The sequence below is a fragment of the Pygoscelis adeliae genome, unplaced genomic scaffold (genome assembly GCF_000699105.1).
Source record: "Pygoscelis adeliae isolate BGI_AS28 unplaced genomic scaffold, ASM69910v1 Scaffold114, whole genome shotgun sequence".
In the NCBI taxonomy this organism is placed as follows: Eukaryota; Metazoa; Chordata; class Aves; order Sphenisciformes; family Spheniscidae; genus Pygoscelis; species Pygoscelis adeliae.
Genome location: NW_008824587.1, coordinates 4,616,472 through 4,631,451, shown reverse-complemented (window position 1 = coordinate 4,631,451; position 14,980 = coordinate 4,616,472). Strand labels below are relative to the sequence as shown.

Below are 14,980 nucleotides of genomic sequence, written 5' to 3'. Positions count from 1 at the left end.
GTGTCCGTGGGGGAGTGGGGGGTGTCCGTCTGTCCGTGTCCGTCTGTCCCCGCCCACCCACCCGCGTCTGGGTGTCTTTGCACAAGCACTGCGAGCGTGTTGGAGGATGGGGGGATGCACCCTGCCCCTTGCGGGGTGTGTCATGGCCTAGAGCAAGAGCCCGCGCATGTGGGGATGTTGCAATTAATCTTTACGTTAATAATCTAATCTCATGGTTGTTTATCTGTTTCGGTGATTGCAGCTCTCCCAGCGTTTGGCACGTGTGTGGGTGCAAAAGGGCCTTCAGCAGCACCCTCACCCACCCAGGCTGCGCAGGCAGGTGAGACCAGACGCGGCTCCCGTGGGCGAAGGCAGGAGGTGGGTGTTCGCCTCCCTCCCTCGCTCCGGCGGGTCAGTGCAGCTCTGGCTCCGTGGGCATCGCTACTGCCAGCTGCAGCCCGACACAGAAAACCTGCAGAGCCACTACCCGCCGGCCTGGGTGGGACGAGCAGCCACCACTGCGGAACGCAACGCAGATGTTGCATGGGTGAGGGCAGCTCTCCAGGAGAGCTGCGTCAGCCCTGTAATCGTTACAGAGACATTTACTCTTCAATAATTGCAGTAATTCTACTTTAATAATTTAACTGCCACAAATACTTATCGCACAGTCTGTTGCACATAACTCCTGCGTGATTGATGATGCTGTTTTACATTCTTATCCAGGTTTAAATCGAGAATGACGCAAGAATTACCTTTCAAAATGCTGCTCACGTTACCCCACCACCCACCAGCCTGACGGGTGGGAAGCTGTGCGGGGGCCACCGGCGGCAGGAGCAGCCCGAGGCTGCTGTGCCCTTCCTCCCCGGCCACTGCGTGCGCTTGTCAAAGGCTGAAGGTTTTGCTTTGCAGCCTGGACGATGCTGCCAAGCCCTGACAAAGTGCCAGGGGTGGTTTGGGGGGTGCACAGGGAAGGTTTGGCAATAGCCAGGCTATTTATGAAAGCCTGTTTCCTGGGGAAACCAGTTGCCGATTCTGTGGTCAGCTTCCCCCAAGATGCACAGAAAAAAAAAAAACGGGAAAATTGTTAATTACGGGAAACAGCATTTTGCTGGGTTTATAATTTTCAGGATCATAGGAATCAACCTACTGATGGGTGGCGATACCGCACAGTCCCGTGGGTGCTGGTGGAAATACTGTCCTGCACCCTGGGGTACATGAGTGGGGATGTGGAGCAAGACAAGCCACAGTAACCCCCCAGCATAGCCTTAAAAGTAGGTCCTGAAACACCTTTTCAGAATTTGGTGGTGGAAAAGACCCCAGGAGCCATCCTTACCTTGTGTCTTGCTGGACGCATCCTCAAACTGATTATCAAAGTCTTTAAACGTAGGAGGAAGAAATGTCGAATACTGACAGCACATGCAAAGACACTTCTTGCAAGAAACTGCAATCATTTCACAGTGACAGAAAGTGTCTCCCAGACCCTGAGCATGGCAAACCTCTTACCCATATTTCTGACAGAAAATGTTGTTGAAAGCACAAAAATAAGGACGGATCAAAGTTTGTAGCCAAGCAAAGGAAGAGGAGGAGTGGTTGTGGCAGGTGAGGACAAAGGAGAGCCTGCTTTTCTCTCCAGTGCACTCAAGGATTAGTTTTCTCCCGTTTCCATTTTTGCAGTATGTCATTTGCTGCCTTCAGTGTGGCTTCCTCCTAAACAAACACCACAGGTTTGGTCAGTGGCTTGCAGCCAAATCCCCTTTCCCCTCATTGCAGCCGTCATTTGTATAAAAATCCCATTCTCATTCTGGAACATTGCAAATGCCCCGTGTTCAGTGTGACGCAGACATAGCCACTGGGCAGCTAAATGTACACCCAGAAGACTCCCTGCCTTGACCAAGAAATGTGGCATGCTGATGGGGCAAAGCTTAGGATGGCACCAGCACACCTCCTGCCCCCGGTTCAGCTCGCATGTCTGCAGGAGGGGGTTGGACCAGCTGTGATGCCATGCTCAGGCTCTGATGCCCAAGGCGCTCTGCATTTCTTCTTGGCATTTATTAAATCAGGGCATTAAACCAGCCCTGATTATTACTCCCAACCTCGCCTTCCTTCTTGCTGCCACGTATGTCACCTTTGCGAAGCAGAACCGGATGAAATGGTTGTAGTTGTTCTTGTGGGCCCCACAGTAGAAAGCGGAGAGCGGGATGGCGGCGAGTCCCTGGCAAGGAGAAACACGTGGAGCTGAGGTTACTGCTTCTGGGCTGGCATGAAGCCATCCACGTATTGCTCGCAAGCTCACAGATGGGCTTGTAGATGCCCTTGGTGCCCTGTCTGCTCACTCTGCCTGAGCTCAGGCTGCCAGAGTTGAGGCCAGCTGCTCCCAGACACCCCAGGCACCCCCCTAGATGAGCTGCCAGACCTGGCAGTGGTGGTGTGTTGTTGGCTCCCGTGAGCGCAGCCAGCAGGGAGGGCACAAACCCACCTGGGGCTAGCGCGGCGGAAAGGGCCAGATGCATTTACCTTGTTCTTGACCATCCACTTTGCAAATCTGGAGTCGTAGGGCTCATCGGAGTCAGGGACATCAGGGACGTCGGATTCTGCAGGAGAAACACAGCAGCGCGGAGGTGGGGGCTGCTGCCGCGTGCCTCAGCCAAGCCCCAAACCCACGGCCTCTGGGAGCTTGGATGGGAAACACGCTATCATCCGTCCCTGCTTTGGTGGTGGTTTATGCAGGTCCCTGTCCCTGCTAGTGGTACCACTCTGAGCTGGCCCCCCCTGCTCAGCTTGTTGCCTGAGCAAAACCGCAGCTGCACGACTCACTGAACTCGGAGATGTCTGCCACCAAGAAGTAGGTGCCCTCAGGGATGATGGGTTTCATCCCCACAGCATCCAGGCTCTGGACCAGCCAGTCTCTCTTCTGCTGCAGCTCCTTGGGCAGTTGGACAAAGTAGCTTTCTGGTTTCCCGTAGAGCTTGAGCTCTCTCTGGAAACCCTGAGCCACGGCCTCCTGAGAGGAGAGAGGAACCCCGTGGGAAGAACTGGAGTCTTTGCTCTGATGCAATTCATAGGTGATTAGGGAGCAGGGGGTGATTTCTCATTGCACCAAGCCAAGCTCTCTGCCTCCAGCCTCTCCAAATGGCCCCTTGGATTTGTCAATGCAAAATAAGGAGTATACCCCAGGCAGGCTGGACTCTCCCTTTCCTCCCAGGCACGGGGCAACTGCAGGGAGAGGGGAAGGAGCCTCTCCAGGGCACCACACATCACCCTGTCTGTGCCTTTCAGGTTAGCCATGGGCAGAAGGACCCTCTCTCACCCCTGCTTCAGGGGTTTGGGAATTGCAGGGCCAGTTGCAGAGAGCCGCCTTACCTGGGCAACTGTGGCACAGTGGTACACTGAGTTTTGGTGCACAGTACAGAGGTGCTGCAGCAGCCGGTTGGGTCCCACAGTCCAGCCCACCTGTGGTGAGGAGAGGAGGAGGAAGGTGGTAAGTTTCTGGGTACCTGCTTGGGCTCCCCTTTATTTGCCTGTGCTGGCTTCATTGTATTTTCCAGACAGAGCTATTGTAAAGCAGCTTTGGTACTTTCAGACCCTGAGGTTCAAAGCCAAGTGTGCGGCAGCAGGGTCCCCAGCACCACGCTATGGCAATGGGACCCATGCCCTGGAGCAAAGGGACGGGGATGGGGAGGACACGAGATGCCACACAGGGGAATTCACCTTCCATCCAGTGGCACTGAAGGTTTTCCCAGCACTCCCGATGATCACCGTGCGGTCCCACATCCCTTGCAAGCTGGCTGGCAATGAAACAAGAGGGAAACACCGATGGCAGAGCTCAGCGTGCTCGCTTCTGGGCTGCATTAATAACATGGTGGGAGCTCTTTGCCCCCCATAACCCACGACGGCCTTTTGTGTTCACAGCACGTCTTTCACCTGGATGAGCCTCAAAGCACATCCCAAGCAGGCAGCCAGGTTTCTCAAGAGCATCTCTTTGTAATTAAGTGTTTTCATATGCATGTACCCAGCCCCAGGGGTTCCCAGAGGTGCCAAGCATCATCACCCTGCAACAAGGTGATTGCAGGTTACTGCAACAGGAAGAACAGGCCTCTGAAATCATGTTGAAATGGATGTCCCAAAACTAGAGACACCAGAAAACTGTGGTTTTTACAAAGTGTAGGAAAAAACCACAGTTTCTCTGGAGCCAAAGGGCTCTTTGTGGATCCAAAGGGCTCTGGATCTCACACTGTGAAGCCAACTGTCTGTTTCCTCTGACTGGCTCTGGAAGTCAGGGCTCCAGTTTAAGACCTGGTTTGGAGGCTGAGACTGAAGTGCAGCAAAATACCTCTAATGGGGGTACATGCCTGGTAGAGCTGTGCATGCAAGCAGCCCATGTAATTTCGAGGGGACCCCAGTTAAATCACCAGTTGCTTCCCTGAAGATGGTGTACCCAGAGAAGACACCCAAGCTCAGCCAAGCCATTCTCCATACCGATGCGGATGTGCTCCTTCCCGTCGTAGACGAGCCACTCGTACACTTCATCGCTGATGCACAGGACGTCATGCTTCACACACAGGTCTGCAATGACCTCCAGCTCCCCTCGGCTGAATACCTGCAGCGGGCAGTGAGTGGAGCAGGGATGCAGCAGGAGCATTTCTGAGCCCCTGCCTGTCCCTGCCTCTCTGCAAAGGCTGCACGCCCCACCTGCACCATCTCCCAAGCCAGGGTGGGCAGGAGCTGGCTGCAGTGGTCTGACAGGGCAAAGCCACAGCTGGCACAAAAGACCAGGCTTAAAAACACCAGAAGAGTGAGCACAGCGTGCGGTGCTGCCACAACACCCACCTCCCTTCTGTGCAAGGAAGGTCAAGTCGCTGCTACACTGCAAATGTGGCTGGGCGAGCTGTAGCACCTCAGCTGCTTTCAGGGCCAGCCACAGCAAGGCCAGAGGCATTACCTTGCCCAGAGGGTTGTTGGGTGAGTTCAGGACGATGGCTTTTGTCCGTTCACTGAATTTAGAAGCCAGTTCAGCTGGGTCCAGCTGCCAGTCTGCACTAGACATCAATTTTCCATCTTTTGGAGCTTTCTAGAGAGAACAGAGAGGAATCTCAGCTTGCTTTGCTACCTCTGCACTTTGCTTAACACTCACCTCTTTGCTCCCTTTGCTACGACTCTTCCCTCCTCAACAGCTTTGCTCCAACCCACTCACCGGTCTCAGCGGGACAAACACAGGCATCCCACCAGCCATTTTCACCATCGGCTCATAGCAGTCGAAGAAGGGCTCAATGATTATCACCTGGAAGAAAGGGACATGTCAGTGCCCTCCTGGCCCTGCTCAGACCTTCCCTGATGGGTGCAGAGAGCAATGGGAGGGACAGGAAATTTTAATCCCTGAGTTATTGTAATGGAGAACCTGCATTGCCAGTGGGCAGTGTCAGGGAAGAACATCATCATTCAGGGCAAAATGGTTATTTTGGCTTATGCAGATATGAGACAGTACCCTGCAGCAGGGAGTTTTTTCCTTTGGAAGCTCAAATATTGGAGAACGGGGATAAAACCTTTTCTACTTTGCAAAAGGACTATGTAAACCTACCCCTGGCAGACCCACAGCCAGGAAGGGCTCTCCTGGGGGAAGGCTGCCTGTGCAACAAGCCCAAATCCTGGGTTACCTCATCGCCATCATCAACAAAAGCCTGGAAGCAGCAGAAAAGGGCCTGGTACGCCCCCACAGTCACCATCACATTGGTCATAGGATCCAGGTCTCGTCCAAGCAGCTTCCCAAAAAACTGGGCTAGGATCTTCACCAGAGGTGGGTGGCCCTGTGGGGTGAGAGGAGGGGGTGGGATTTGGGTTGCAGAATCCTCCTAAAACATGGATGAGCCCTTGGAAAGGGCCTGGGCAGCCAAGTGCCCTGTGACCGAGCGTGCGGGATGTCTTCCAGCCTGGCTGCTTCAACCGCCCTGGTAAAGCAGGGTGTTACAGCCCTGGGCGCGGGGGGGCTGTGCTGAGGCTGGATGCATGTTTTGCCTCATGTGGTTTGCCCTGTTTATAGCTGCCTGATGAGCCCTGAAGCAGCCAAGACTAATGGGGAGTGAGGGGGCTATTGCTGAGGAGGGGGATCTGTCCACGCACGAAGGCACGGGTGTACTGGTGCAGCATGTGATTCTCCCCGCTGAGGGCTCTCACAAACGCCTCCTTCAGAAAATCCGGTGGGGGGAAGTCGGGGAAGCCCTGGCCCAGGTTCACTGTGGAGTAGGTGGCAGCCAGTTTTACAAACTCCACCCTGGTGAGAAGAAAGGGAGAGAAAGACAAGCGTTTACAGAGGGTCCGGGCAGTGTGCTGGCAGCGGCTCCGCTTGCCAGCATCCCTTTGGAAGTGAGCAAGGTTGGCGTCCCTCCTGCGGAGCCATCCCGCTGCTCACAGGTGGACAGGACCAAGCACAGATCATTTCAGGCCCATTTCAATTAAAACAAGGATGAGCCACGATTGCACTGGGGAGTGAGTTTAATTTGTTCTCAAAGGAAACAGCCGTTGTGCTGTCTGGGTGTGCGGTCACAGCTGAAGCCGTGTGCCACTTCTGATCAGACCAGAGCGAGCAGGAGATGTCTCAGAGGTTTTCAAGCTCATATCAGTTCTGCAAAATTTAGCAGCTAGACACCATGAAGGCCTCTGCAGAGGGAAAGGCAGGCGGAACTCAGCGCTTGCCTCACCCAAGAGTCGGTTCATCGGCAGTTTGTAGCTTGAAACTAGGCACAGCAGGGCTTTGGGGAAAGCCCATTTAAATATCTTCTTCAAGCATTCAGTTTTCCCAATGCCACACTGGGCCTGGCAGGTTGGGAACGGCATTTGCAGCATCCCTTCGCCTGCCTCTCTGCTTGCAGTGCCCTAGGGTGGGCTTGAAGCAGATGCCAGGCTGCAGCCAGTGCGCTGCAACCACTCGGCTCAGATTTGGGTGCTGCTGGGATCATTCGGGCAGACGGGTCGGATGGAGTGCAATGCACTACAAGGTGCTCCTGCCTGCCTTCCTGCAGGGTGGTGCAGGACACCTGATAGAGCATAAAGTGTGAGCAGCAGGTGCAGAAGTGAGCCAGGGTAAAGTCTCCCTGGACAAACTTGCCCTGATGCGCTTCCTCAACAAATGCAAAGCAGCTGAGGGAGACCGCTGCTCTGTGCTGTGTGGCTGCAGCGGTTTCCATCTGGTGTTAGGCTGCCTAAAACCACATCTACCACCAAGGTAAACCAGATATTCTCTCAACTCACCAGATATTCTTATCTATTCCCTCCAGCCTCCGAGCTTGCACTGGCCTTGACATTTTTGCCTGCAAAGAGAGAGAAAGAAAGTGAGTTTGGAGATTTTACTAATGGCAATGGGGCCACTTGTGAAGGGGATGTGGCCTTCCCAGGTATGTTTTTCCCAGTGGAAGGTGTGCCCTTTAGTATTGCTTCATGGGTTGTTGCCAACCAACCTTAAAGCAGTAGCGCTATTGCTAGTGGTTTCTGGAAAAAGCTTCACACAGGTTTTATGAAAGATCAAACAGATGAGAGCTGGCAGAGGAGGATGTTTCATTTACAAGTTTCAACAAGAATTGAGAAAACAGATGAATAAAAGAAGCGTGTGTACACTCACTGGGGAGCTGGCAATGCCTTAAACCTCATTTTCAGTTGGAATAAATCATGGGATCAAATGAGCTCAGCCAAGCTTTAACAGCCAGGCCAATGACCCCAGACCTCAGGCTTCTGCCTTCCATAGCCTCTCTTGTCCTCCATCGGAAGGACCTCCTTGTTCTCTACAGGCCACAAAATATCCCTTTTTCCTAGAAGAAAAAACTTTTTTATTCCACACTGCTCTAAGGAGTAGCAAAAGTATTTACTCCTTTGTCCTGCTGGAGCCCTTGGTGAAGGGAGTTGCTCTAGATCCTAAACAAAGTGCTGGTTTCTGCACCTAAAGTTCATGGCAAAACCAGGCAGCAACTGGGAACAGGCAAGAGGAGAGCACAGCACACAGGTCAGCCTGATGTACGGAGACACCAAGGTACCATTCGCCTGACTGATATCTAATTTCCACGTGCATCATGGCTGGGGTGGTGGGAAGGACAGTAGGAAACATTCAGAGCAAAATCATCCTTCCAGTCGGATAAGCACAGTGGGAGAAAGTCAGGTGTGCTTGATGGGGAATTTATGGATGGAATTAAGGATGATGAAAAGCGGCAGAGGCAGAATTTAATAACTCAACAATGCGGGGAAAAGGTAACCAGACAGCGAAGGGACTGCAAACCAGAGAGAAAGCATGCTCAATGCACCAAGAAAAGCCAGCATGGGGACATGAGGAGGGCATCTCTGAAGCAATAAGCCAAGAAAACGATTGTCACCACGGCAAATAAAATACATTTGAACAGGGACGAGGAGGGCATGTGAAAGCAGCTGAGATGTGAGATGCAGAGCTGGGATGTGAGGGGACAGGGTGATGTCATGCTGGGATGGTGGGGTAGATACCAGGTCAACCCCCCCTCCCCAGGCTCGGCTGCAGTGGTAACTCCCCACTTACCTGCTCACCTCTGCCGTTCCCAGAGGGCTGCAACAGAATTTGAAAAGTGCCCCAACGATATTTGGTGTTGAGGTCTTTGGATTTTTATACAGCTTCAGCCCTCGCTAGGGAGCTTTGCAAATAACTTGCTGAGGAGCCCCGCGTTTCAGAGGGCACCAGATGGACTCTGCGCTCCCCCGTGGTGCCGGGCAGGGAGCCAAGGGCGAGCAGAAGTCGGTGCTTCCCTGGGTCTAGGGGAGCCCCACTCCTCTCCCCCAGCCCCCTGCTTTGCTCTTTCTGCACAAGCTTGTGGATATTACCGTCAGCAAGACCCAGTGCCTGAGCTAATTTTGGTGGGAGTAGAAAGATTCATGGCTTGGGAAGTAAAAGATAGCTGGAGGTGAAATATTAACAGCTCCAGTGCTGTTCTTTTGTGGTGGGGCTGCTGCTGGCCACAGTTCAGAGAATTTAACAGCATCAGCAAGTGTGATGGGGGTCAGTGGGAAGAAGGTGCTTTAAGCCTAGAAATTCCCATTTCTGAGGAAAGGCCTTGTCTGCTCCAGCCCTTTCAGGAAGGGAAATGACAAATACTTTCTTCTTTTGACATCCCTCCCATCCCATCCCCAGCCTGGGTGATGCTGCCATGGGCAGCTGCCCATCAGGTTGGAGAGCAACACAGCCTTGGAGCCACGCAGCCCCCAAATCTGTTTTAGCCTGTTCTGCTCACCAAACCAAATGATGTGTTTCTCCAGTTGCAATTTGCCTGGCAGCGAGACAGGATAGTTGAGTGCAAATGTAGAAGACTTAGTGGCCACAACCTTCCACCACTGACTCCCTGATCCACATGATTTCCTTGCTCTGCATGTTTGTATCTCCAAGAGGGATGCTGATATTTCCCAAGTACTTTGCAACCCAAGAGTCTTTAGTAGAAGAGACCATCTGACGAGGCAACCCCACAAACAATGAGCTTTCTTCTGTATGAAGAATATTCTCTTGCTTATGAAATGTTCCCTTTAAACAGGCTACCTGGAAATAAGTGGGTACAGAGGAGATTGTACCAGTGTGGCTTTTCCTGACGTGCCCTGTCTGCCATCGCTGCCATGGCTAGCTGCTGGGCAGTGAGCTCCCCTGGGCTCCACACCACTGCAGCCTGAGCCAGGGACCAGGCTGCTGGCCAGAAACAGTCACGCTGGGCATTCAATACCTCGCCGGAGTATGAGCTATATCCAGCACTGTTCTTCCTCTCCAGCAAGAAGTGACGCAGAGACGGTCCCGCTCTCCTGAGCATGCCACGGCTCCTGCTGTCTCACTCCTGCGGGCAGGGACCTGCATTTTCCCCGGACACAAAGCAGAGGGGTGAGATAATCGCTCCACAGCAGCAGGGGCAAAGCAAATGCCTGAGGACGCAGTGCAGGTCCAGACCCAAAGCTGTGGTTATTCTGCCACAGAAAGGAAAAGGGGGAATGAGCCGCTTTGTGTTGTCACTGCAATGTCAAACAGCTCTGGGATTGTACTTTGTGCCCATGACACACACAAAGTCAGGATCACAAGGGCAACCATGGCTTCTGCCTCCTCTCTCCCCAGTTCCAGGCTCCCCCCACTTTCCTCTGCACTGGGGGGAGTGGTACGGGCACCAGTGAGAGGGCATCCTCTGGGATTCGGTATTCAACATCAGCTTCCCATCCAGTTTTGTTGATCCCAGGTATCCCTTGCCTCTGCCCTTCCTCCCCTGCAGCACCTCCACCTTCCTCGCTGATGGGGCTGTGCGTTGGCAGTGCTGTTCAGACACCCTGCCTCTTGAGGCTGGCAAGTGAAACAAGGGGCCTTAGGGATGTACGCTGGGCAAACCTACTCTGCACAAACCCATCTCTTCCTCTTCCTTCATGTTCTTAAGGTTACCAAAAAAAAAAAATCAAAGCAAGAGTGCTGCTATTCGTGAGAATCTCTGGCCTCTCAGCTGCTGCAACTCCAGGCTGTTTAGTCACAAGTTTTATTCTGATTAACAAGATGTCAGCTTCCATCTCCAAAGTGATTTTGGTGTTTACCTTTCCTTCAAGGCCCCAAACAAATTAATTTCTGTGCCTGATGCAGCCTGTTCCTTCAGGTCCCCTCAGCTGTTCTACAACATTGCTTAAACATGAGGCATTTAAGCTAAAATAAGTTAATGTTTTGTTAGGTACTTGAGATAAAAGCAGTGAGGCTGGAGGATGCATGGACCTTTATTTTGACCAGCCATGGATTAATTTACCCAGCTGCCAAAAAATAAATTAAAACAGGTTTGAAGCTGGCCAGCCCACAGTAAGTTCTCAGTACTCCTACGTGCACCTTCCATCCTTACACGCAGGATGTGAGTCCCCACTGTTTGCATTTTGTGTTATTTCTAACAAAAGTGCAAAGCGGCTGCCAGCTGAGACCAGTGGGGTTTTACATCTCTCTGCTCAGGTGGGAAAAACCAGCACTATTTATGGAAAAACTGGAAGTCACATTTTAATATTGCTTGGGACTGCAAAATACCCACCTTGTCCCTGTGTGCGGAACAGCTGCATGTCGGGGACGGGCGCTGAGATGTGGGGGGACACTGCTTTGGGATGCAAAGCAAATGAGTACTGGAATGAGGGGACTAACCCTGCAGGTGACAAAACAAAAGTGTGGCAGTGAAAAGGGCTTCACTGGATTACAGAAAACTACAGAGCTGGTGTAAGAGCTGTACACAAGGCTCCTGCAAAAAGCTAGAGGCAGCACCGGGGTCAGGGTGCTGCTCCCAGTGGGAGCAGCCGACCGGGGCTAGGGCAGAGGGCTCTGCCTCACCTCCCCAGCCCTGGACAATGTTTTGGAGTGGGGTCAGCCACCAGAGAGTCAAAAAGCCTGGGAAGGGCTCAGGGAGCCTCTCACCTGGTTGGGCATTTCAGGCTGTGCTATACGTACGCTCCCTGTGAAGGAGCTGGGGCACCTCTTGCCCTGGTGGGGTGCACAGGACGGAGCACACGAAGGATTTTGGAGGTGACAGCTGAAAGGTCACTGCAGGGACCGGTCACTCACCACCTCCTGCCCTCCAGCCGGTGGGCACTAGCCGTCTCCTCCGTCCCGGTGCTCCCCAAGCACACCCACGGTGCTGGCCAGCCTGGCTGCTCGCAGGTGCACCCAAAAGGCTTTGGGGACAAGGGTCCCCTTGAACCCATCGCACCGTGGAGTGCAACGCCACAGCGGGAGAACGGACGAATGCAGCAGCAACAGCCAGCAAGCGCACACGCATGTAGGCGCAAGGCAGCTCCCGGAAGGGATGATGGGGGGTAAAACAGACTTACATCAAGCTGGGCCACACTGCCTTACGCTGCGAAAGTCTGGCACAACCGCCCAGGCTGCATTTGCACACATGCCGCCCTCTCCCTCTCTCTGAAATGCTTCATCTGCAGCTGGGACTTCCTGGGAGGAGTCGGAGAGGCTGCACGAAGGCAGGAGTCGAGCTACAACACTCTGATGGGGAAAATCGTACCGGGGAACAAGAGATCTCAGGTCACTCTCTAAAGCACCAGGGTGAAGGAGGAGAGGGCTTTTGGGAGCAGGTCCCTTCCTCCCGGAGGCTTGGAGCCAGAGCTGCCAGAGGATTTTGGCTGCCTGGGAAAATACCTCAGCATATTGTTCAGATGGAGGCTCATACCAGCATAATTATAGCAGGATAATTTTTGTGGTATGACTATAATTACTTTGGCATGGCAATGGCAGGGAATTTCCCTTTGAGTGAAGCCTTCAGTCATTTTGAAAAATGAATTTTTAAGTCAGTCGGACACTCAAAAATTTCACTCTGCAGGCTTAATATTATTAGAGAATGGATCACAGGCACAGAAGGTGAAGGCATCAGCGTCAGGTTCATCAGAGGATAATGACCAACTGTCCACAATACAACCTAAAGCAGGATCCTGCAGCATCGTCCAACCCCTGGGCTGTGGATGGGCAGGGAGACAGATATCGGCCTCAGAGGGGGATTTCAGTGCATGGCTGCAGGAGCTGGACTCCCCATCAGTGGTTTGAGAGGTGACAATTGCTCAAGTGAGGCGTAGAGAGCAAATCTGCCTCTCTTGGCTTCCCTCTTCCTTTTGTGACAAGGCTTTACATGCACGGATGAATCAGGTCATGTAGTTCTCCTGAGTAATTACCGTCTCCCTTTCACAGTAGGAAAAAGTGAGCCACAGGGAAAGGAAGCGGCTGACATCCGCTGTGCCAAAGGTTCCCAAATCCTAACGCAACGTCCAGCCGCTGGGCTCACAGCATCCCTGCCATGACTAAGCGGGAGGGAATGTCAGTGCAGGCAGATGCAAACTCTTTGTTTTCTAAACTTCGGTTTAACTCAAACACTGAAACAAACAGATGGAAGGAAAACTTGTGTTTGCTTCCATAAGAATGTACACAGCACATCCTGAGCCACCTAATGGCTCAATGCCATTTTCTCCTCTCCCTCCTGCTGTCCTCGCTATGCTTGCTTTGCCCCCTCCTCTGCCAGCCTTGCACCTTCCATGGTTGTTGTTTGCCCCTGAGCAGAGCTCACTTGACTAGCTAAATTAGCAAAAAGCCAACCTGGCAGAAAAGTGGACAGTTTTCTGTAAGGTCCGTGAGTTGACCTGGCTCAGGGCAGGGTGGGCGCGAGAGCTAAAGGCACTGCAAGGAAATAGAGATCTGGGTAGGGACCACAGCAGAGGGGAGTGGGGAGAAGAAGGGGTGGACAGGAGCATGAGCCCCCACCTTCTTTGGCAAGATTTGGCCTTTATATTGGTTCAACAGTAACATGTAACTTCACCTTAATGTCCTCTTGAAATTCAGCAGAAATTGGTGGATAATATGCATGCGGCCTGCAAGGAAAAGGACACTATCTGACCTTCTTGGAGTTTGTACTGTAAAACTCAAGGAAAATTAGGACCCTCTCTTTCTTCAGGTCATTTTAATTTAACAAGTGCATCTAGACAGGAACAATTCTTCTTAATGATGTGTGTTTTTTTTTTAAATCTGGCTATTGCACTGGGCTGGTGAGTGTCTACAACACTGTCCCCTGGTAGGTGGGATCATAGCTCCTCTGGTACAAGTCCTGTGCCTATGGCTACAGCAGGATGCTAAGACCTGTAATGTTCCTAGAAAGGCACAGATATGCTTATTTTACTATAGCAGTGATCGCTGGTGTATACAAGTTAAAATTGGCTCCTCTTCACCACTCAGAACTGCCTCTTGTATACTAATGAAGTTATAATGAATGCCTTTCAACCATCCTTTATGAATTTTTAAAAAAATGATGCTGCCCAGTGTCCTCCAATGAGTCAGCCAAATGAAAATAACCATTAGTGAATCAGCCTGCTTTTTTCAGGTACCACAAAATTACTGTTGGATATATCCTCGTAACACTTTTGAGGAAACAAATGCTGTGTTTTTCAGTGGCCTTAGTTTGGTGAGCTGTTGTTAGAGAAATGGAACGGGGTTTTCAAAATATTCCAATTCAGAAATGTCACATAGGCTGCTTCTTAAGGAAAAAGTGGTAAAAGCTGCAATCTAAATTATTTTCATTCTCTTATTGTTAACTAGCCTTAAATGTTGATATTAGTTGTATCCACTGTTTTTTATTTGAGGCATCCAGCGAGACGTTCACCAGATTTTCTCCAGCGATCTGGACCGTGTGCCCCCGGTCCCTAAATACGGATGATGTCTGCAGCCTCGGTTATTGCTCAGCGATTTGAAGGACGGGAACCGGGCGTGCATCAGAGTTTTGCGCTGGCGTGGGTGTGTAAGAGGAGGACCGGGTGGTCAGGCCTGGGCTGTGTACCACCCCTCTTCCTCCACAGGGCACAGCCAGAGAGTTAAGCAGGTGAAGCTGATTTTAACCATTTAGGAGCTAAGGAAAGGGTTTAATGTCACCTGAGAGGAGGTAGGGCCCCGGCAAGGAAAGACACAGCCTCCTTTTTGTCTGTGAGCCTGGAGGTGACGCACACCAGGTCCAGACAGCTGGGCGGATGCTCCTCTCAGGGCTCCGCACGGCTTGAACCACGCCGAGGGGCTAAAACTGAAGCAACGTGATGTCAGGGCATGGCAACTATAATTTTTTACCCTTCTGTGTTTTCACAGCAGTGACACCAGCCTGAATCAGGGCCTGAAGCTGTCCTTGGCAGGCCTGGCTTTCCTCCCTGTTGTTCCTGAGTGACAGAGGCGGCCGTCCCTCAGTGCCGCAGGCTGTGAGACCGAGTCGCTGTACATAGAATTACATTAAATGAAGTAATGACAGAAGGCTTGATCATGGTTGGGTCATAAACTTTAATAAAGAGGTAAATCTTTTTTTTTTTTACAAAAAGAGTCAATTCTGGACTCCAAAGACCTGCCGTCCTGCCACAGCAGGTGAAGGCACTCAGCTCCCCACCTTCCCCTTCGCCTGTCCAGCGCTGAGGCTGGAATTACGGCGGCCCCTTTAAGGCTCTCACCATCTTGCGCGCTGCCCTGCACCAAGATGGCGCCCCCGCCCTC

The 14,980-nt window shown here is 52.2% G+C and overlaps 2 protein-coding genes across 3 annotated transcripts in view; both read right to left on the bottom strand.

Annotated features, from left to right (window-relative positions):
* LOC103915381 (chromosome unknown open reading frame, human C9orf114) overlaps positions 1 to 14,980 on the bottom strand; it is a 23,646-nt gene that overhangs the window by 5,828 nt on the left and 2,838 nt on the right. The window lies entirely within an intron of this gene.
* Positions 596 to 11,912, bottom strand: CCBL1 (cysteine conjugate-beta lyase, cytoplasmic). Of its 2 annotated transcripts, none has more exons than XM_009322105.1 (14): positions 11,791 to 11,912; positions 9,690 to 9,811; positions 7,222 to 7,280; positions 6,094 to 6,244; positions 5,631 to 5,780; positions 5,171 to 5,257; positions 4,919 to 5,047; positions 4,456 to 4,576; positions 3,688 to 3,764; positions 3,340 to 3,429; positions 2,794 to 2,980; positions 2,494 to 2,570; positions 2,105 to 2,191; positions 596 to 1,686 (listed from the first exon to the last, which is right to left on the bottom strand). In XM_009322105.1, exons 2-14 carry the CDS (start codon positions 9,771 to 9,773, stop codon positions 1,618 to 1,620), a joined length of 1,368 nt encoding a protein of 455 aa, XP_009320380.1. In that variant the 5' UTR covers positions 9,774 to 9,811; positions 11,791 to 11,912; the 3' UTR covers positions 596 to 1,617. The 2 variants fall into 2 exon arrangements, with proteins under 2 accessions (XP_009320380.1, XP_009320381.1); XM_009322106.1 differs by lacking the exon at positions 11,791 to 11,912 and adding an exon at positions 11,004 to 11,096.